The sequence below is a fragment of the Nomascus leucogenys genome, chromosome 4, assembly GCF_006542625.1.
Source record: "Nomascus leucogenys isolate Asia chromosome 4, Asia_NLE_v1, whole genome shotgun sequence".
Taxonomy (NCBI): domain Eukaryota; kingdom Metazoa; phylum Chordata; class Mammalia; order Primates; family Hylobatidae; genus Nomascus; species Nomascus leucogenys.
Window position 1 is genome coordinate 81,244,754 of NC_044384.1, and position 21,349 is coordinate 81,266,102.

The window sequence follows — 21,349 nt, forward strand, 5'->3', positions numbered from 1 at the left end:
TGGCCCAAACAGGCTAGAGAGGGGAGAGAGGTGGATATCCAGTGGGAGGGGCCCAGGGAGAGCCAGCCCCCACGGCGCACACTGCTGTTTCCCCAGGCTCCCCACACATCCCTCCAAGAAGAGGAAGCACTCTGAATCCCCCCCCAGCACGCTCAACACCCAGATGCTGAATGGAATGATCAAACAGGAGCCCGGGACCGTGACAGCCCTGCCTCTGCACCCCACTCGAGCCCCATCGCCACCCTGGCCTCCCCAGGGTCCGCTCTCCCCGGGCCCTGGTTCCTTGCCTCTCAGCATTGCCCGTGTCCAGACACCGCCTTGGCACCCGCCAGGTGCCCCCTCCCCAGGTACATGGCTGGCCAACTCTTCAAGATGGGGTGTGGGACCCAAGGTGCAGGGCCCACATGGGCGTTCCCTCCCTCCAGGCCTCCTGCAGGACAGTGACAGCCTCAGTGGCTCCTACCTGGACCCCAACTACCAGTCCATCAAGTGGCAGCCCCATCAGCAGAACAAGTGGGCGACCCTGTACGATGCTAACTACAAGGAGCTGTGAGTGCCCTACGACATTCCCCATTCCTCCAGGCCACCCCATCTTGGGACGCCCCAGCCCAGGACCCCATCAAGGTCCTAGAGCAGGGCCTGGGAGCACTCATTTCACAGAAGAGCAAACAGGCTCAAGGAAGAGCCAAGACTGGCACTCAGGGCTCCTGACTCCTAGGCCAGCCCCAGGCCTCCCTGAGAAGGTGATGACTGCCAGGGAGGGGCAGCTGGGAACCAAGTCAGGGAGAAGTGGGCAGATGGGTGTTTCCCCCCCCACCCCCCGGCTCCTCCTTCCCCACCTCCTCCCCCTGCATTCCAGGAAGGTAGCGGAAGCTGAGCCCAAGCTGGGCCCTCCTGACAGCCCCCTCCCTAGAGGGAGGAAGGAGGGGCTGGGGAGGATCAGATCAGAGGCTGCCTGAGCATTCCTAGTGCCCCCTCAACACCCAGATGGCTCCATCTTTCCAGGCCCCAGGCCGGGAGCCGTGTGGGGACCACTCCCCTGGCTCCCTGAGAAGGCCAGTGGGCGGGTGACAGGGTAACTGTGGATATTGCCAGGCCTGGGCCAGTGGATTAGACCAGCTGCATGGAGTTGGGTGCTCCAGGCTTTGGGGGAATTCTTAGCCAGCAGCCCCAGGGCTGGGGGCATCTGGCTGCTGGGGTGGCTGAAGGGTCCCATGAAGTCCTGCCAGGTGGGGGTGCAGTCGTATGGCACTCCAGCCTCTCTGGCATGGGGAGGAAACCCCCTACTCTTACTCCCATACTCTTTGGGCCACCCTTGCCACCCCAGGCCCCAAGGCCAGGAAGCTTGGCAGCTGCAGCCCCGGAAGTGGCCCAGGCACTTCCTGGGTGCTTTGCTAGGTCAGGCAGGTGGGTGGAGCTCCGGGAGGGAAGAGGAGGTGAGCCCAGGCCTTTGGCAACACTGGCCAGGCCCAGAGGCCTCTTCCCACAAGTTTGGAAGCATTCTTCCTGCCCAGCTTCCTCCAGGCCAGCACTGGGCACTCCTGTGGCCACTCTTGTACCTGGGGACCTGAGTGAGGGTGTGCTAAGGCACAGGCCAACAGTTGCTCTTTTTTTTTTTTTTTTTTTTTTTTGAGGCAGGGTCTTGCCCTGTTGCCCAGGCTGGAGTGCAATGGCGTGATCTCAGCTCACTGCAACCTCCGCCTCCTGGGTTCAAGCGATTCTCCTGCCTCAGCCTCCTAAGTAGCTGGGACTACAGGTGGCTGATTTTTGTATTTTCAGTAGAGGCAGGGTTTCACCATGTTGGCCAGGCTGGTCTTAAACTCTTGACCTCGTGATCTGCCTGCCTCGGCTTCCCAAAGTGCTGGGATTACAGGCGTGAGCCACTGCACCTGGCCCAGTTGCTCTTTTTACTGTCAACTAGAGGTGTCCCAAAGGGGCCGAACATGGGACACTGAACCCAGCAACAGATGGGCAAACTGAGGCTGAGTCTGAGGGAGAGTCCAGGAGTGCCCCTTCCCTCCCCGGGCAGACAGAGGGAGTAGGAATGAGGAGGGAGTGGGAATGAGGGCATCTGGGGGCTTGAGCAAGCCGGTGGGCAGGGGCTGGGTCTGCAGCAGAGCAGGCGCCTGGTTCCACCGTTTCCAGGGCAACTAGCTGTCAGGCTCTGTGAGGCTCTGCAGACACAGTCCCTCTCGGGTGAGTGAGGGGGCTTCAGGCAGCCTTCTGGGAAGGAGCCAAGTGTGGGGAGGGCAGTCAAGCCCTCCCCTGCTCAGGATTTCCCTCCCGCCTGGTGGGCCTCAGGGTCTGACCCTGCTTCCCCCATCACCAGGGCAGGGTGGTGGCCTAAGGCATGGGGTAGAGGAGAGAATGTTGTCTGAGGAGTTTGCAGCCCTGTACTAGAATCCTCTCCGGGACTCAGTTTCCATTTCTCAGGAGTGGGGGCAGCCGCATTGGTAGTTTGAGGATGCAGGGGTGTGGGGTGGGAAATGGTTTTGGAACCCAGCAGGTGGGAGGAACTGATGTTCCAGGCCTGGCTCTGGGGCCTCAGGGGAGTGCCCTCACCCGTCCCCCAGGCCCATGCTCACCTACCGCGTGGACGCGGACAAGGGCTTCAACTTTTCTGTGGGCGACGACGCCTTTGTGTGCCAGAAGAAGAACCACTTCCAGGTGACGGTGTACATCGGCATGCTGGGCGAGCCCAAGTATGTCAAGACGCCCGAGGGCCTCAAGCCCCTCGACTGCTTCTATCTGAAGCTGCACGGAGTGAAGGCAAGTTTGGGGCTTGGCAAGTAAGGGAGGGCAGGAGGGCCCTTTGGGGGGCATTGAAAGATCCCAGAAAAAGCAAGGGTTGGCTGGGTGCTGTGGCTCGTGCCTGTAATCCCAGCACTTTGGGAGTCGGGCAGATCACTTGAGGTCAGGAGTTCAAGACCAGCCTGGCCAACATGGTGAAACCCTATCTCTACTAAAAATACAAAAATTAGCCAGGCGTGGTGGTACGGGCCTGTAGTCTCAGCTACTTGGGAGGCTGAGGCAGGCAGGAAAATCCTTTGAACCTGGGAGGCGGAGGTTGTAGGGGGCTGAGATCACACCACTGCACTCCAGCCTGGCAACAGAGCGAGACTTCATCTCAAAAAAAAAAAAAAAAGGCAAGCATGTGTGTGCGTGTGTGTGTGTATGTGTGTGTAAACTAGATTCCACCCTGCCACTGCCACCCCGCCCTCCCGCCTTTTCTCCCTGTGCCTGCCCCTCAGCCTGCCTCCCCCTCGCCCTGCGCCTGCCTCCCTCTTGTTGGGCTCCTCAACCTGCCTCCCTGCCTCCCTTTCGCCCTGTGCCTGCCCCTTAAACGTTAGACTCCTCAGCCTGCCTCCCTCTCGTTGGGCACCTTACCCTGCCTCCCTGCCTCCTTGCTCCCTGCCTCCCTCTTGCCCCGTTTCCTGCTCCAGCCTGTGATTCCCAAGTCTGCAACCCCAGTCAAGACCCATCTCCTGAGCCCTCTACCAGGTGCCTCAGCTCCAGGTCCCAAACTAAACTCCCTGCACACTTGCCTCCCACCCTGGGCTCCCCTCTCAGGGAATGGAGCACAGGGCCTTGGTTACCTGAGCCACAAATCTGGGTCAGGGCCCTCTTTCCCCAACCTCATCATGCATCTGGCCTTGCTATTGCCCTGGAAGATCCCTCTACCTAGTCCAGTCCTTGACTCTTTCCTGTCCCTCCCCTGGTCTGGGTTACCTCCCTTCCTTGTGGAATGTCCACGGCAGCTGGGACCCCCAACTCCTGCCCCACTTGAGACTCGGGGCCACGGCACTCCCTATCCTACCAAGGCCCCCAGTGTCCTCCCAGCAAAGCCCTGGCTTCCAAACTGCACCACGGGGGCCTTGGGGGCCCTGCCCTCCGCTCCAGCTCTGCCACTTGTGGTACCCCAAACCTCTTGTGCCCATTGCAGCCCCTGCCCTCCACCCTGCGGCTCCCTTTGCCTTGGATGCCCTTCCCAACACCCATCCCTCCTCTCCAGGCAGACTCCATGCTGGTCCCCTCCCCAGGGGCCCCTCCCCTGAGGCCCATTGGGAGGCACCACAGCACAACCCCAGTAGTGGCTGATTTTGAGTCTATGAGCTCCCTGGGGGCATGGCTGGGTCTGTCGGCTTCGGTGTCATGAGTGAGCCAGGCATGGTACCTTGGCATGGCTCTGCCAGTGCACGTGGAGGAGTAGAGGAGACGTGGGTATGGAGAGGATCTGGGGAGTGAGTGGGCCTGGGTGCAAGTGGATGGGCTTGGAGGCTGCTGTGAGGTGTGTGGGTATGGACGTGAGGGAGGGTGGGGCTGTGAGTGTGTGAGTGTGTGTGTGTGTGTGTGTGTATGTGCATACATGCAGAGGTGGGGGGAGCGTGTGGGTGTGGAATGGGGGTGTGGGTGTTTGGGGAGTGGCTGTGCATGCGTGGCTGTGCATGCGTAGCTGTGCAGAAGTTGGGGGAGTGGTATGCTGTGAGGGGGTGAGGAGGGTGTGGGTGTGAAGTAGGGTGTTGGGGGGGTGTGACCATGCAGAAGGCATCTGAGCTTGTGGGAATCTCGGCTGAGGACTGGGTGCTGCCCTGTTTCCTGGTGAGCTCTAGCTGGGCCAGGCCTGGCTGAGAGGGGGCAGGAGGGCAGGACCCACTGGGTAGCCCCGTCCCGAGGTGCCACTGGCTTCACTCCCCACAGCTGGAGGCCCTGAACCAGTCCATTAACATCGAACAGTCCCAGTCAGACCGGAGCAAGCGGCCCTTCAACCCGGTCACGTGAGTGTCTGACCCTGTTGGGGGTGGTACCTAGAAGGGTCCACACTAAAGCTGGCTTGGGAATGGAGGGGCCAGGGAGGTACCCAGGGTGTCCACCTCGCCTACATCGCTGGCTTGGGTGCCCCTCAGCGGTGTGGCTCTTGCAGCCTCCCTCCCTGCCCCCTGAGCACTCTGCCTCTCCTCTGCAGGGTCAGTCTGCCCCCTGAGCAGGTCACAAAGGTGACTGTGGGGCGGCTGCACTTCAGCGAGACCACCGCTAACAACATGCGTAAGAAGGGCAAGCCCAACCCCGACCAGAGGTGAGCAGGTGGGGGCCCTGCCCCGGAACCCCTCCATTTCTGAGGCAGGAAGGCACCGCCCTGTGTGGCACACCAGGCACAGAGTCCTACAGGCTGAGCCATTTCACAGATGAGAGACCTGAGATTTAGAGCCCTTCATTGACTTAAGGATGGGAAGAGCAGAAGCCTGGCTTCTGGGTTGAGAAACAGCCCTGGCTTCTTGCTGTGGGCCCTGGGGAATTTCTGCCCCCTGGTGGAGGCTCGGGTTCCTCCTCTGTAGGATGGGGTGAGATGAACATGCATCTGGCCAGGGAAAGGGTGGCCCTGGGGAGGGGGCAGGCCCTGGGTACTTCTGAGATCCCTGTGTGTCCCAGGTACTTCATGCTGGTGGTGGCCCTCCAGGCTCATGCACAGAACCAGAACTACACGCTGGCCGCCCAGATCTCAGAGCGCATCATCGTGCGGGTGAGGGCCACCTCCTCCCAGGGCATAGACAGCCCTCCCCAGGACTGGGAGAAACAGCAAGCAGAAGTACCCGGGTACTGAGAGTCAGGAGTGGGCATGCTCATCCTGCTAGGCACTGGCTGTGTGGCCTTGGGCAAGGCTCCCGCCCTCTCTGGGCTGCAGAGTCTCCACAGTAAAGCAGGGAGGTGGACAAAGACCTGGTAGCTTCTGGGATCCCACAAGTGACAAAAAGTTGTCACAATGGGAGGGACAGTTCAAGTTGGGCTTGGTGCAGTGAGAAACCCTGGCTGGAAGGGGAGGGGCTGCTGTGGAGTTTCCCCTGCTCCCAGGGCCCTGCAGGTCCCCTCCCTATCCCCCAGGACTGATCCAGCCCCAACTCGCGGTAGGCCTCCAACCCAGGCCAGTTCGAGAGCGACAGCGATGTGTTGTGGCAGCGAGCACAGGTGCCCGACACCGTCTTCCACCACGGCCGCGTGGGCATCAACACAGACCGGCCGGATGAGGCGCTGGTTGTGCACGGGAATGTCAAGGTCATGGGCTCGCTTATGCACCCCTCCGACCTGCGCGCCAAAGAACACGTGCAGGAGGTGGGGACAGGGCTGTGGGGGCCCGGCGGGGCCAGAGGCTGGAGCGGGCCACGGGGGCGGGGCTCCTGGGGAGGGGGCGTGACCACGCGGAAAGGCGGGGCTGCCGGGGAAGGAAGGGAGGGAGACTGGCCTCGAATCCCGATCTAACGACTCCAGTAGTGGGGTCTCCTCTCCGCACTGCAGCCTCCAGGTTGCCGCCCTCCTGGGCTCCGGGGCCTGCTCCGGGACGGCCGTAGGAGGGGAGGGGTTCATTCCCGGGCCTGGCTCCCTGCAGCCTCCAGGTTGCCGCCCTCCTGGGCTCCGGGGCCTGCTCCGGGGCCTGCTCCGGGACGGCCGCAGGAGGGGAGGGGTTCATTCCCGGGCCTGGCTCCCCGCAGGTGGACACCACCGAGCAATTGAAGAGGATCTCGCGCATGCGGCTGGTGCACTACAGATACAAGCCCGAGTTCGCCGCCAGCGCGGGCATCGAGGCCACCGCGCCAGAGACGGGTAGGGACCGGGCTGGTGCGAACTGGGGTCCGGAAACCCAGAAACTTCGGGCCTCAGTGACCTCGCCCCCTGTCACCTGGAAATCCTACTCCCAGAAACCCCTCCTCTTGACTCCCGGAACTGCGCCCCTGGGAATCATGCCTTCTAGAAGTCCTGCCCCTCACACCTTGGAAAATCGCACTTCTCCAGGTCCCCGGAACCTCGCCCCATTGTCAGTGGAAATCCGAGAATCGCGGCCCAGGGACCCTCGCCCTTTGCGCTAGATGAATCCTACCTTTAACCTGCCAGAATACTACCCACTCCCCCTGGGATCCTTACCCCCAGGAATCCGCCCCACCCCAGCCCAGGAACCTTACACCTGAGCCCTGGAATTGCAATCCTGTGAACACTGGTTCGTGGGATCCCCCTGCTCCAGGGCTCCTTGGAATCCAAATCTCTGGGTTCCAGAACTTCACCCTTTCCAATCCTGCTCCCACCGTACATTACAGAGCTGTGAGCAGCCCTTTACCACCCCCCCACCCATCTTTGGCTTATCCCCTGCCCCCAGGTGTCATCGCTCAGGAGGTGAAGGAGATCTTGCCTGAGGCTGTGAAAGACACCGGCGACATGGTCTTTGCCAATGGGAAAACCATAGAGAACTTCCTGGTGGTGAACAAGGTCTGTGGGTGGGGGAATGGGAGGGAGGCCAGAGGCAAGGGGAGCTAGCTGGGGGACACTCATCACCTCCATAGATACTGGGGGGCACTGCACAGCAGAGGCAGGAACACCCTCGGCTCTCATGCTGCCTCCAGAGCGCCCTCTGCACCCCACAGGGAAGGGGTGAGTGTTCAAGGAGATGAGTGGGTAGGGATTTGGCCCCTGGAGCCTGTGTGATCAAGGGCAAGAGAAACCCTGCGGAGGGCCATGGCCTTCCACCCCCAGTAAAATGAGGGCGGTAATAGAACTGCAAAGACATCCTCGTATGGTTACCTCCAGGCTGAAATACGTGGTTTATTGTGAGGACGACGTTTGTCACTTACCTGTCCTGAGTCTGGGCGCCAAGGAGGCATGTAATAGGTCTCCACCCCAGCTGAATAGTAAAGTGCTGACATCTGAGACACCAGTCATCCGAGGGGGCAGATCCCGGGGCTGCAGCCTTCAGGCTTAGAAGAGAGCTCTGGCAGGGAGTGGGGAGGGCCATTCAGGCAGGTGGGACAGCCCAGGTGAAGGTGCAGAGGTAGAGGTGGTGCTTGGAGACAGGCACAGGAGCTGTGGGAGCCGAGGCTGGATTGGAGGGGCCCGCCCAGGTAGGGAGGCTTTGAGGGCCTCCCAGTGGCCAAGGACAGTGGCCGCCCCTCCTGCCCCCTGATGTCTGGCAGCCTGGGGCTCCCGGGGCTGACTGGGCCCTCTGTGTTGGCCCATGGCAGGAGCGCATCTTCATGGAGAATGTGGGGGCCGTGAAGGAGCTGTGCAAGCTGACAGACAACCTGGAGACGCGCATTGATGAGCTGGAGCGCTGGAGCCACAAGCTGGCCAAGCTGCGGCGGCTCGACAGCCTCAAGTCCACTGGCAGCTCGGGCGCCTTCAGGTAGGGGTGCGGGGTGGGGGAAGGTGAGACCCTTCTTCCCAGGGACACCCCTGATCCTGGCCCTCTTGCTGCAGCCATGCAGGGAGCCAGTTCAGCCGGGCGGGCAGCGTCCCCCACAAGAAGAGGCCCCCTAAGGTGGCCAGCAAGGTAAGGGTGAGCAGGGATGGCAGGTGGGTTGGAAAGGGGGCCCCCTTGTGGCCTCCCTTTCCAGCTTGCAGTTCTCCAGCCTCACTGCTTCTGGTGCTTCCCTCTCCTTGTGACTCTGTAGCCCTCCCAGCCCCGTTTCTCTTTCTTCTCCCTTTTCCCCCTGGGGAAATGGGGCACCCCCTTAACCGCCTCCCCTACCTCCAGCAGAGCCCACTGGGGGCAGCCTCAGCCTGGCCCTCTTTGCATTTGCACTTTTCCTCTTGGTCCTCAGTCATCGTCCGTGGTTCCGGACCAGGCCTGCATCAGCCAGCGCTTCCTGCAGGGAACCATCATTGCCCTGGTGGTGGTCATGGCCTTCAGGTGACTTGTCCCCTGGGCTCTCAGGGTGGCTGACTAGGGGAGTGGAGCTGCCCAGTGGAGTCAGCTGCCCATGGGCTCAGGCCTGGGGGAAGAGGAGGATGTAGCTTGGGAGATCAGGCAGCTGAGGTCTCGGTGAGGTGGGCCTTTCTGCCTCTTCCCCTCTGGGGTGACCCATTTTGCAGGCATCACCTGGGAGCCCAGCCTCAGGAGCAAGGACCACAGCCTTGTCCTAGAGAGAGGGCACTGGATGGTGGCTCCAGCTCTAACGGTCACCTTTTTCTGTGGCTCCAGCGTGGTGTCCATGTCCACACTGTACGTGCTGAGCCTGCGCACAGAGGAGGACCTGGTAGACACTGATGGGTAGGTTCCTGGAGGCCAAGCCAAGCCGCCAGGCCAGGTGGGGCTTTGGTGGGCAGTCCCAGGTCAGAGAGCCATGGGACCGTCTTCTCTAAAGGAGTTCATCCTTAGCCTCTCAGCCTGCTGGGGTGCTGTGGGGGTCCAGGGAGGGCCTCCTTGGAGGGCGGGCAGCCTTTCCCAGTCCCTGCTGACGCCGATGTTTCTGTCTGGCCTGTTTAGTGCCCCTCCAGGTAGCTGGGCCTGCAAGTCAGGGCTGTCTGAGGGGCTGGGGTTGGAACATGGGGTAGGGGGAAGGAGGGCCAGGGCAGGGCCTTGGGCTCTGTGAGCCCACAGTCACCCCCAGCTCCTGGGGCCACCTCTGACTGTGTCTTCTCTTCTCTCTTCCCCTTTGCCTGTCTCACCCTTTGCCTCTTTGCTGCCCCTTAGCTCTTTTGCCGTGTCCACTTCCTGTCTCCTGGCCCTGCTCCGGCCCCAGCCCCCTGGGGGGAGTGAGGCCTTGTGCCCATGGTACGTGCTGACCGGCGCCCCTCTCCTCTGGCTCCTGCTGCCCCTCTTCCTGCCTCCCTCCCCTCCCTCTCTGCCTCTTCCTGCCCTCCTTCCTCTCCAGGACTGTCAGGCCCTCTCCCCTCAAGCTCTCCCAGCCCCTCTGAGCTCAGCCCATCCTTCCCCAGCAGGTCCAGCCAGAGCTTTGGGACCACGCAGCTCCGACAGTCCCCCGTAACCACTGGGCTACCAGGCATACAGCCCTCTTTGCTGCTGGGTGCGTGTCTGGGCAGGTCTGAGGTGGGACAGGGAGGTTGCTATGTTCTGTCTTTGGGGCTCCTCCGGCTCATACAGCCTCTGGCCTCCTCAGTGACCACCAGCCTTACCAGCTCGGCCCCAGGTTCTGCTGTCCGCGCCTTGGACCTGTGTTCCAGCCACCCCTGCCCTGTCATCTGCTGTTCCTCACCCACCACCAACCCTACCACTGGTCCTAGTCTTGGCCCCAGCTTTAACCCTGGCCATGTTCTCAGCCCAAGTCCCAGCCCCAGCACCAACCGCTCAGGTAAGGCCTTCTCTGGGCTGGGGCTTGGGGCGGGGGCTACCTGAGTAGAGAGAAAGGCCCAAATACTCATTGGTGGGAGGGTCTCCTGGAGCCTAGAACGAGGCTCTGGACAATGACTGGGAAGTTCCCCTGAGAGGACCAAGAGACACATGGGGTTCACTCAGTCTTGTGGGGCCCTAGAGACAGCTGGACAGGAAGCAGCCAGCTCCCCACTTCTCAGCCTGTCCCTGGTTCTATCCACAGGCCCCAGCCAGATGGCCCTTCTGCCAGTCACCAACATCAGAGCCAAGTCCTGGGGTCTTTCAGTCAATGGCATTGGCCACTCCAAGCATCACAAGAGTCTGGAGCCTCTCGCCAGCCCTGCAGTCCCCTTCCCTGGGGGGCAGGGCAAAGCCAAGAACAGTCCCAGCCTTGGTTTCCATGGCCGGGCCCGCCGAAGGGCCCCCCAGTCCAGCATGGGCCCTGCTCAGCCCACCTGGGCCCAGGGCCAGTCAGGTACTTGCCGCACCCCTGACACTACCCAGCCCGGCCTGGCAAGGCTCACTGGCCAGGGCCAACCTCAGCCCAGTCATGTGACTGTCTGGGTTCAAACTTGTCAGTCAATAGACGTTTGCTGAGCACAGAATAAGGATCAGGAATCAGGCCTGCAGCCTTACATAGATCGTCTCATTTAGTCCTCACAGCACTCCTGCAAGAAAGGAATTGTTGTTCCTATTGTTCAGCTGAAGAAATGGGATGGAGACTAAGGTGAAGTGACCTGCCCAGGGTTATACAGCCCCTCCGAGGCAGGGCTTGTATTTGATCCCGAGCCTGGCTCCTCCTTCACCATGCCAGCACCGGGAGGGGGTTATACCGGGTCTCCGCTACTGTTTCCCAAACCTTGGATCTTTGGTTTTAACAAAGCTACATAATCTTTTATTGCAGTTTTCAAACTGGGTTCCTCTGAGGTACCCTGGGGGCTGCCCTGGGGGTTGAAGGGGAGGCTGGGAGGCTTCCTGGCTTCAACCAGGCAGCTCTGCTCTCACCAACTTTCATTTAATGGGTTTTGTGGCTTCAAGAAAAAGAAAGCCTGGAAAATGTGGCTTACAGAGATGGAAATTCAATGTGATGGGGGAACCCCATGGGGGAGATGTTTGCCAGGCACCCGCTTACTGAGCTGCCTGCCACTCTGTGGCTGGCTCTGTACAGGGGACTGGGGGTGATGAAGACAGACATGCCCCTGTCCCCAAAGACCTCACAGAGATGAAAACACAGCAGTGTGATGAGGCTCTGAGGGGACATGCAGGTAGCTTTGGGACTGGGGAGGACACTTAATCTGGATGAAGGTGGGGAGGATCAGGGAAAACTTCTCTGGAGTTGGTGACATTTGAGCTGACCTTTGGAATTTGCCCAGAAGGGATGTGGGAAGGGCACCTTCCATCTCGTCTGTATCTGATACCTGTCCTGACCACACAGGGTGTCCTGGATCCTGTTGGGGTCCTTGGGTCCCTGGGTCATGCCTCAGCTGAAAATGTACCAGGTCCAGCAAATGTTCAGTGGCCCCAGCTTCCCCCTTCCTGGGTGGATAGTCAGGCAGCAGCAAGACTGTATGTGAACTAGATGAGCAAGAAGGCCTGTCTCCCCCATCTGGCTTGTCACACTTCAGTCCCACCCCTACCCAGCCAGCCAGCCTGCAGTCGGTTTGTTCAGGGAGGCTGCGAGGAGCAGCATGCTGGTAGCGGTGTAATCATCGGCCTTGGGGCAGAGGGGAGCCTGATTTGTGTGATGCTGTCAACACTGCTGATTTCAAGCTACCAGTGTAACTGATGTTTCTGAACCCAGAACTGGGAGAGATGCCCGCAGTCAGGAACAAAGGCTTCGAGCCGGCTCCTGCACACCTGGCAAGGGATGTGAAGACCCATCCCTACTTCTGGGTGTTCCAGTTCTTTTGAGGAGGCAGACATCAGGCTCACGGGAACTGGGTAGTCCTAGGGCTGCTGAGGAAAGGGTGTAGTGTGATTCTGGCCATTGTGGAGGTCTGGAAAAAAATAACCTGGAACTTATTCATACTAAGGTGTCAGTGACTGCCCCAAGTCTGGCAAGGAAAGACTTGCCTGCTCCTCATTTGTGTCCTGCCTTGTCATCTTACTCCTGCCCCAACAGCCTCTCTCCTTGCAGAGCCAGTGCCCTCCCTGACCTCCATCCAGGTGCTGGAGAATTCGATGCCCATCACCTCCCAGTACTGTGCTCCAGGGGATGCCTGCAGGTGGGCTGGGCTCCCTCCCCTCACCCAGGGAGGTCCTCAGGTGACATGAGCCCAGGTGGTACAGATCGCCCAGAACTTGCCCTCTCAGGGAGGAGCCTCCCTCATAAGGCAGGGCAGCCCCTTTCCAGGCCTCTGTGGGGCTCCAGTAGATTGGGGGCTGAGGAGTCCACGGGGGAGGTTGGGTGGTGGTGGCAGTGTGCCCTCAGGCTAAGGTGCCAGTTTTGCCCCTGCAGGCCTGGGAACTTCACCTACCACATCCCTGTCAGCAGTGGCACCCCACTGCACCTCAGCCTGACTCTGCAGATGAAGTGAGTGCTGGCGTGCGGAAGTGGGAGGCAGGAGGGGAGCCAGGGAGAATCTCCCGCAGGGCCTCAGAACAGCCAAGTCTGAGGACAGCCGGAGAGTCTCTGGTATTTCCTACACGGTGGGATGAGTGCTGACTTCATTGCCTACTTCGTGGTTAACTGGCTAAATGACCTGGCCTCATGGGCTGAGGACCACATGGGATGGTCGATGGGAAAGGTTTTGTTCGAGGGCCCTGGTTATTGTGCGGTGTTTCAGGCTGGGTGGAGATTCAGAGGCGTGTGGCAGGCTGGCTGGGAGGGGGCTGGGGTTGAGGGACTTCAGAACCTCATTTCTCTGCTAACTGGGCCTGTCTACAGCTCCTCCTCCCCCGTGTCTGTGGTGCTGTGCAGCCTGAGGTCAAAGGAGGAGCCATGTGAGGAGGGGAGCCTTCCACAGAGTCTCCACACCCACCAGGACACACAGGTAGGTGGGACTGGGAAGCTGTGGGCTGGCCAGGCCCGAGCTGCTTCTCTCCTGGCACAACTGGGCCCCCAAATGGGCAAGGAGCAGAAGCTGGGAGTTAGAGTGAAGCCATCTCCACAAGGGACACTCTGGGGCCTGGGCCTCTGTGTCCCAGGGAGGGGCATGCGTGTTTGTTCATTCCACTCTGCTGAGCATCTCCCGGCCCTGCCGTGCTGGAGACCTGGGGAAGAAAGCAGATCACAGGCACTAATGTGGATGAGTGCAGTGATGGAAACAGGCATCAATGATGGAAACATTCCAATGATGGAAACAGGCGGGTGTCTGGGAGCCCAAGGCGGGGAGGGCTGTGGCTCACTGGAGGTGTCTGCAGAAGCAGGAAGGAGCCGACCTCATGCTCAGGTTGGGGAAGTGGCACAGCTAGATGTGCAGCATTAGAGGGCCCCTCAGGTTCCATGTTTGACCACCTCTTCTGGAAGAACTGGATGGCGAGCTCCTCCCTGGCCAGGTAACCGGAAGTTATGACTGTCCCTGGGGCCTATGGACCCCCAGTTTCTCCTTGAGCCTAAGAGGCCATGGGAGAAGACTCTCAGGACAAATGAAGGGAAGTAATGATTATTTTTTCTCGCCTATTCATGTGTTTACTCAGAAAATATTGATTGGGTCCCCATCTGTCCCAGGCCGTGCCGGGACACAGCTGCAGGGGAGAGAGGTGGAGTAGACACAGGTTTTGACTTCCAAGAACGTACTCTATGGTGAGGGAGAAAAGATGTGCAGAAAGCACCTGCAACAGAGGTGGGGGTGCTTCTGAGGGAGGCCCGAGCCCTGTGGCCCTGCAGAAGAGACAGTGTCCGAGAGAGAGGGAGAGCCCAGCTAGACATGCAGCAGACATGGTGCTCGGGCCTGAAACCACATAACAGACGCACAGCCAAAGCCTCAGGTAGATGGGCAAGCTGCCTGCGGCCAGGCTGCATGCCACCCTGTGAGGGAGACAGCCAGACAGACTTGGGTTTGAATCCCAGCTGTGTGATTTTGCCACAAGGTGTGATTTTTAGAAAGTGGCTCAGTTTCCTCATCCAGAAGATGGGGCTAGTAGCAGCACTGTGTCACTGGATTGTACTGAGGATGGGGCTAATGAAATACTTTGATGTGCCCAGAGCATAGTGGGTGAGGGAACCCAGCACAACAGGACTGGGAAGGAGGCAGGGGCCAGGTGGAGGTGGCTGTGGACCTGCCAGTCCCGGGCACGATCTGCATGGAGTAGCTGCCATTGCTCCTTCTGCCAAAGCAGAACGTGCTCCTTCCCATCTCTTCAAAGTTCTCTGCTTTTTTCCTTCATAAAACTCCCCACAGACCCCAGGACTGCGATGGCCGTGGTGAGAGATGCTGGTTGGGATAAGGGCAGCAGTCTGTCCTGACCCCTCTCTCCCTTCTCTCCAGGGCACCTCTCACCAGTGGCCAATAACCATCCTGTCCTTCCGCGAATTCACCTACCACTTCCGGGTGGCACTGCTGGTGAGCAGGGGCATCCCACCTACCCCGAAGGTCTGGGCACCCCTGTCTGCGATGCGGGGCTTGAGGCATGGGGGGTTTGCACAGTATGTGGTAGGGCTGGGGGCACTGTGTCAAGCAATGTCAGCAGGGAGTGCCGTCTGCCCCACACCCCCAGAGCCGCCTCACCTTCCCACTGCCCTTCCACCCAGGGTCAGGCCAACTGCAGTTCGGAGGCTCTCGTCCAGCCAGCCACAGACTACTACTTCCACTTCTACCGCCTGTGTGACTGAGCTGCCCTCCTGAGGCAGCACCACACCAAGGACCAGGGGTGCCCAGGCACCCCCCAACACTGGATGCAATGGTGTTACACTGGAGCCTGCTGCAGGCCAGCTCTGCTGTTCACTGGCCCTACCCGAGACTGGTGAAACTGGAAGTCTTCACACTGGAGTTGCTGTTCCAGCTGGTCGCCCCTCACGGCACAGAGGGAACCTGAGAGCCAGAGACTTCCTGGGCCTTCCTGCCTGCCACCCCCTAGGGGCCAGGACAGGACCAGTTTACCTCTTTCCAGATATGGTGGTTGGAGGGCTGGTTCAGGTGCCCTGGAGGGAAGGGGAAGCCTGTGGCCCTGATTTGTTCAGAGCCCACTCTCCCCTGCCTCCCCCTTTGAGACTGGAGCCAACCCTCTTGGAGAGAGGACCTGCCCACCTTTGAGATCAGCAGGGGGCTTGGATCCAGCCCTAAGAGACTTGGGTGGACCCCCATGAGTCAATGGAGGTCAGACGGCTCTCCCCCTTAAAGCTGTTCCCTGGGGGACGGCTTGGTAGTGGACTTTCTGGGGTTTGCCTGTTACACCAGACTCGGACTTCTAAGCTTTAAGTGTGACCCAGGAAGTTTCTTCTCCCTAGGAGGGCTTGGCTCCCAAGAAGTCCCAGGGCAGCCGAGGCCAGCCCTGGATGGGTTGGAGAAACTGACTTTGTGCCTTAAGTCTACTCAGTGCCTGGTGAAGCCACTCTCAGCCCTTCACAGGCCTGAACCAGTAGGGGCCAGTGGGCCAGGTAAGCCCTAGAGCCTTGAACCAGGAATATCCAGGAAGAGAAAAGCCCCCAGATGGTGTTGCAGCTTTACTGCCTGCATTCCTGGGAGCGTCTGGAGCTCACAGTAATCGGTGACCACATCATTCTCTCTGAGCAGAGGAGCAGGAATCCCTCAAGCAGCAGCTTGGTTTTGGCTGGTGGGCAGATGCAAATAGCTTTTGCTGTTATTAATGAAGTAATTACTAAATGCACTTAAACCAGGGCAGGAAGGAGTGGAAGGATGGAGCTAGAAAGTTCAGAGTGGGCCAGAGCAGGGGTGTGACACTTGCAAAGACAGGGCTCTGACTCTGATCCCTTCCACGGAGCCTCAGACACCCATCCCACTCCCGACCACCAAGACCCTGGGTTAGGGAAGTTGTATCTTAAGTGCCACCTTCAAGTTTCTTAGTGGCGCCTGGTGCATTCTGAGGCTACATCCAGGCTCATGGAAGGAGTATGGTATTCATTTAGCCATGTCTGCCATGGGTCCAGAAATGGGAAAGGGAATTGCTGTCCTTGCCCTGTGGTATGCTGCCACCTCTTTGGGAAGCAGGCCTTGCCCGTCCCACCGCTCATTCTCAGCTTTGAATGGGAGGCCTTTCTATAGTGGAGCTGAATCCTTGAAGCCTATGAACTGCAGGCCCCCTTTTGCCATTGATCTCAAAGCACTTGTCCTCAGGATAGGGGAACAACAGGGGGATGCAGGAATAGCAGGGACAGCTTCCTCCCAGCCCCCTCCCCAATTTGGTTCTGCTGACATAGGAATTTTACGATTCCCATACCATGCATGGGCTGAGCCTTCCTTAGGATGACTTTGTTCTCCCTCCCACTGGGGAAATCCTCCCTATGCCTTAAAACCGCCGAGCCCCACTCCATGTAATAGGATTCCTGGGCTTCCTCAATGGGGGTTCATGTTCTTGGACTGCGGCCCCTCAGTCCTTAACTGGAAAGTGACCTTCCACTGCCCCCTGGAGCCCCAAACCCGTTAGCAGCTGGCTGTTTCCATGCCTGGGGAGGGGTTCCTCAGTGCAAGAGTTGGGGCCAGGCTGGGGCTCCAAGCTGCTTGAGGGGGTCAACCTTGGACCAAAGTTGCCTTAAGCCTGTGGTAAAAGGGCTTCAGGGAAGGTAAGTGGGCCACCTGTTGGAAGCTGCCAGCTGCCCGGCTGGCAATGGTGTGAGTGTCTTGGCCCCGTCCCTGCCCTGGGGTCCAGCAGGTCATCCCTCCCTTCTTCTCTCTCCTTTGGCGTTTGTTCCTGTAGCCACTGGGCTAATCTCCCCCTAGCTTCAAGCTGTACATAGGGCCTCCCAGTGCAAATCCTCCTGCCCATACCGTGCCCCCTTAGAAGCCTGCGTGTGCATAGAGCGCCCCCTACCTCCCAGTTAACTCCCAGTTCTTCTCCTGGAGCTTGGTATTTATCGTGTGCCAGCTCTGACTCTGAGGTGGGCAGTGAGGGAAGCAGCCCCGGGCCTGCTTGCTTCCTGTCCCCGAAATGTTCTTTTCTTCTGAAGTAAATATACATATATAAATAAATGTATAAATACTGCTTTGTATCTGAGCTTGCCTCCTTGTCTCTTCTTGGGATTGGTCTGGTGGGAGAAGAGTCACCCATAAGGCTAGGGCCAATTGGAATTCAAAGTTCTTCCTGAGAAGCCTGGAATCTCTGAGCTCCTGAACCAGAGGGCCAAATGGATGCTTCATATCCCTTATCCTCTTAGCTTCATACTGGGGCTAGGGGTGGACTCATCAGCCCCTCCCATGGCCACACCTTCCCCTCCCGCGAACCTGCTGCTGCCCACCTGCATTAAAAGTAGCCGCCGAGGGGAAAAGCCTTCTTAGGGGGACAAGCTGAGCCTGGTGAGGATGCCCCAGCACAGAGAAGGGTGACTATGTTTACAGCAGGGACTGGTCTAGGGCAGAATGGACCGATGTGGGTTCCTAGAGAAGTTTGTCCTAGAAACAATAGAAAAGGGTAGGCCCAGACCCTATCCACAGGTAAGCCTTAAATTCCAATGACAAAACACCGATGCCACACAAATCTCATCCCCCTTAAGTAGATCAGCAGCAGGAACTGTGAAAGGCAGATGAGAAATGGGAAAGGGAAGAGATTGGGGAAGCAATGTAGGTCCCAGCACCCCACCACCCCCACAGAATGGGCCCCAGACAGGACTGCCATACATCTGCATTTATTATGGGCAGCAGGTGGGACACTTCCAGCAACAGTAAAAAAAAGTAATTTACAAAAGCAGAGGTTCAGTGAAGCCATCTGGTTGTTACCTAAAAGAGGAGAGGGGTATCAAAATGAGACCAATGGCCCTTCTTTCCTCCTTCTCTCCCTGCACCCCTGTGCTCCTGGGGCAAGGGCTATCGAGCATATACCTCTGAGGATGAGCCACCAGAGCTGATTCCTAGTGGCCTGTTTGGTGGATTGTCTGCAGCAGGTTTTAAGCCCTGGATCTTGACCCCCTTTCAGCCAGCTGACTTCCCAGCAGCCTCTCCAAGTCACTGGGGTCTGACTTCTAAGAATGTACATGTACAACCATGGGATGCCTGCGTCCACACTTCTACGTGGTACATCCCAAAGGCAGATCGAGGCCTTGGGCCATGTGAGCTCAGAACTGACAAAGTCACATTTGGCTCAAATCCATATGAGGGGCAGAAAGAGGCACAAATGTCTAGTGTCCCTACCCATTCCACTGAGTCTGTCTCCATCAACCAAGGGGTCATGCTGGTAAGAGCTTTAAGGACCCTGCTGACCTGACTCTGGGGAGGCTTCCCTGGGCTGTGCCTTGGAGGCTCATGCGTCCATCCCATTGCAGCTCTTACCCTTGGGTGCTCACACGTAGATGCCGACCCAGAGGAGCAGGAAGAGGACTCCAAAGCCCATGAAGAGTGAGGCTACCAAGGAGATGAGGAGCTCTTTATAGATATCACGAGTGTACTTGGTAGAGGTGACCTCGTAACTGGGCACAGCAGTTAAGGCAAAGCGAAGGGGTGGACTGTGGAGTGCAGACAGCCCAGCCCACGGCACTCTGAGGAGAAAAGTATTGGCTCAATGCCTTCTGGGAGGCCTATCTGGCTCAGAGCAGCCAGGCAGAGGGGCCTAAGAGATGCCTTGTACTCTGGTGCTCCACTGCCATGAAGAAAATGAGACCCAGAGGAGTTAGGTCACTTGCCCCAGGTCACACAGCTCATGAGGGCCAGAGCTGGGACTAGCCCTCAGACCTCCCGACACCTGAGTGCACCCTTCCTTATACCACCTTTCCAACTGTAGCACCCCTATTCCCCACCTCCACTCCAGCCAGGCCCCCTGCTCACTGTCCTGGAAATCCAAAGAACAAATTGAGCTCACCTGAACTTGGGAAATAAGGCCATAAACTTCCCCTGGGCATCACCAGCCCTCCTCTCCTCCTTACCTTCTCTCAGCCCCAATCCAGTGTACGAAACTGGCGGGGTCCATGTACCTAGTGTGGTTTCTCCCTGAGCTTCCCACATCACTAATGCTGGTACTCTGGCTGTTCAGTGAAAGGATACACGAAGAACCAGGCGGTGAAGAACATGCCGATGGCCAGAAGCACCACGGTCAGATGGGGGAAGACAGCTGGGTTCACTGGGCTGGTATATCTGCTCATGGCCTCGAGCTCCTAGAGGAGGGCAAGAAATCAGAGCTATCAAAGAATCCCATGATTTCAGCCTGGAGAAAACATGGGATTATCAAGGAGCCTGTGCTGCTGTGAAACAGAGGCTGATTTTAGCCCAGAAATGTAGCTGCAGATCAATGGTCCTTAGCATTTTCTGAGGCCAATGATCTGACCACTATGAAAATGTGACTAAAGGTACGAACTCTCTGCCTGAGAAAAACCACATACAAGAAAAAGTTTGCCTACAATTTCCGGAGCTTTGTGGACCAGTATCTATAGACACCAAGCTGAGAACCCCTACTATAAGTCACTGACTGGTGGTACCCAGATCTCATCTCTTTTTTTTTTTGACGGAGTCTCATTTTTTGGATGGCGTCTCCGTCACCCAGGCTGGAGGGCAGTGGCACGATCTTGGCTCACTGCGACCTCTGCCGCCCGGGTTCTAGAGATTCTCATACCTCAGTCTCTCGAGTAGCTGGGACTATAGGATTACAGGTGTGCACCACCACATCTAATTTTTGTATTTTTAGTAGAGATGGGGTTTTGCCATGTTGGCCAGGATGGTCTCGAATTCCTGACCTCAGGTGATCTGCCTGCCTCGGCCTCCCAAAGTACTGAGATTACAGGTGTGAGTCACCGTGCCCAGCCTCAATTTTTTTTTTTTTTCAGACAGAGTCTCGATCTATCAGCCAGGCTGGAGTGCCTGGAGTGCAGTGGTGCGAACTCGGCTCACTGTAAGCTCCGCCTTCTGGGTTCAAGTGATTCTCCTGCCTCAGCCTCCCGAGCAGCTGGGATTACAGGCGTGAACCACCATGCCCGGCTAATTTTTTGTATTTTTAGTAGAGACAGGGTTTCACCTTGCTGGCCAGGCTGGTCTTGAACTTCTGACCTCCTGATCCGCCCGCCTCGGCCTCCCAAAGTGCTGGGATTACAGGCGTGAGCCACCGCGCCTGGCCCTCAATTTCTAATTCAGTATTTTCTCACTACCTGTGCTATTATGGAATCTTGTGAGCTACGGTCAAGACATTCAAGTTCTGGTTCTACTGAGTAATCTGAATCTGAGTAAAGTGATTGTAATATCTATTTCACAGGACTGAAAAATAAGAAAGATGATGAATCAAAGCATCTAGTGCCTGGCAGGGAGTATTTCGCTCAATAGGTATTTGCTTCCTTCCTAAGGTTGTAGGGAAAATGATGAGATAATGCCTTTTATGAAAGAGGGCTGTAAACGTAAAGATCTGTACAAATGTTAACTTCATTGTCACCCGTCAGCCAATGCTTCTAAAATCCAGAACATAACAACTCTAGAGAAGTAAACTGCCCCCATTGTTCTGAGACACTGGAATTCAATTCAGTAAACAATCACGGCCCCCTTCCCCCAAAATGATAAAGACAATCACTGCCATTTATTGAGCTTCCAATTACAGGCCCTCTGTTTGGCACTGGGAATACAAAGATGAATAGACATCATCCCAGAGCTAGATGCGCGTCAGACGGTGGTCACTAGGAGGGGTGGCCGAAAACAAAGAAGTCCAGGAACGTGGCCAGAGATCTGTACAGAGGCTGTGGGCGCTCCTAGGAGTCTGGCCAAGTGCCTGAGAGTTGGAAGTGCTTCACCAAGAAACATTTGCCCAGGGCATTGTAGGATGGGCACGGGTTCGCCAGAACTTTCCAGATAAAGATAACACACCACCGGTAACAGAGATATACAAACTGGAAGGTATTCAAAATTCGCCCCACGCCTCTCACCCTTAGAAATCGCGAGCTCAGAAATCTAAGGAGTTCATGGCAAGGGGCTTCCCCCTTCCCCACCCTTCAGCCCAGGCCGGAGGTTCCAGGAGCGTCTAGCCGTCTGGATCTCCGGCGTCTGAGGAGAGAAGCGCGGTGTGGGTCAGACCCCAAGGGGTCCTCGCATCCCCGTCTGGAACTCCCCTCAACCCTCTCACCATTTTGCCCCGCGCAGGCTAATCCGCCGCTCCGCCACCGGAAGAACACGTCGGCAGAAGCAGGCGCCTAGCACAACCGGAAAAGGAAGTGCCTCCGGCGCAAGTGGCATCGAGGGA

General features: G+C 58.0%; 2 protein-coding genes across 9 annotated transcripts in view; one reads left to right on the forward strand and one right to left on the reverse strand.

Annotated features, from left to right (window-relative positions):
* The window catches only part of MYRF (myelin regulatory factor), a 36,099-nt gene extending 18,896 nt beyond the window's left edge, over positions 1-17,203 (forward strand). For 2 of the 8 annotated variants that reach the window (XM_030810919.1, XM_030810926.1), the window contains 22 exons: positions 97-347; positions 426-549; positions 2,574-2,769; positions 4,699-4,775; positions 4,964-5,074; positions 5,428-5,518; positions 5,905-6,105; positions 6,483-6,594; positions 7,142-7,251; positions 8,001-8,161; positions 8,236-8,308; positions 8,580-8,668; positions 8,960-9,028; positions 9,452-9,532; positions 9,697-9,785; positions 9,879-10,070; positions 10,314-10,565; positions 12,213-12,315; positions 12,549-12,623; positions 12,978-13,083; positions 14,521-14,595; positions 14,784-17,203. In XM_030810919.1, coding sequence (XP_030666779.1) covers positions 97-347; positions 426-549; positions 2,574-2,769; positions 4,699-4,775; positions 4,964-5,074; positions 5,428-5,518; positions 5,905-6,105; positions 6,483-6,594; positions 7,142-7,251; positions 8,001-8,161; positions 8,236-8,308; positions 8,580-8,668; positions 8,960-9,028; positions 9,452-9,532; positions 9,697-9,785; positions 9,879-10,070; positions 10,314-10,565; positions 12,213-12,315; positions 12,549-12,623; positions 12,978-13,083; positions 14,521-14,595; positions 14,784-14,864 — 2,719 coding nt within the window. In that variant the 3' untranslated portion in view covers positions 14,865-17,203. The remainder of the gene's footprint in view (positions 1-96; positions 348-425; positions 550-2,573; positions 2,770-4,698; positions 4,776-4,963; positions 5,075-5,427; positions 5,519-5,904; positions 6,106-6,482; positions 6,595-7,141; positions 7,252-8,000; positions 8,162-8,235; positions 8,309-8,579; positions 8,669-8,959; positions 9,029-9,451; positions 9,533-9,696; positions 9,786-9,878; positions 10,071-10,313; positions 10,566-12,212; positions 12,316-12,548; positions 12,624-12,977; positions 13,084-14,520; positions 14,596-14,783) is intronic. The other 6 variants (XM_030810921.1, XM_030810920.1, XM_030810922.1 and 3 more) reach the window with 6 other exon arrangements.
* A 612-nt stretch (positions 17,204-17,815) lies between these two features.
* On the reverse strand, positions 17,816-21,300 carry TMEM258 (transmembrane protein 258). The gene is made up of 4 exons (XM_003274048.3): positions 21,233-21,300; positions 19,180-19,289; positions 18,472-18,608; positions 17,816-17,922 (listed from the first exon to the last, which is right to left on the reverse strand). The coding sequence occupies exons 1-3, from the start codon at positions 21,233-21,235 to the stop codon at positions 18,482-18,484; spliced, it is 240 nt and encodes a 79-aa protein (XP_003274096.1). The 5' UTR covers positions 21,236-21,300; the 3' UTR covers positions 17,816-17,922; positions 18,472-18,481.
* Between the last annotated feature and the right edge of the window lie 49 nt (positions 21,301-21,349).

Excerpts from the sequence above, each read along its gene's own strand:
- TMEM258 (XM_003274048.3), bottom strand. Across the intron at positions 18,609-19,179 it reads TTCACCGCCTGGTTCTTCGT|TTACGAGGTCACCTCTACCA; the intron begins GTATCCTTTCAC and ends TGCTGTGCCCAG.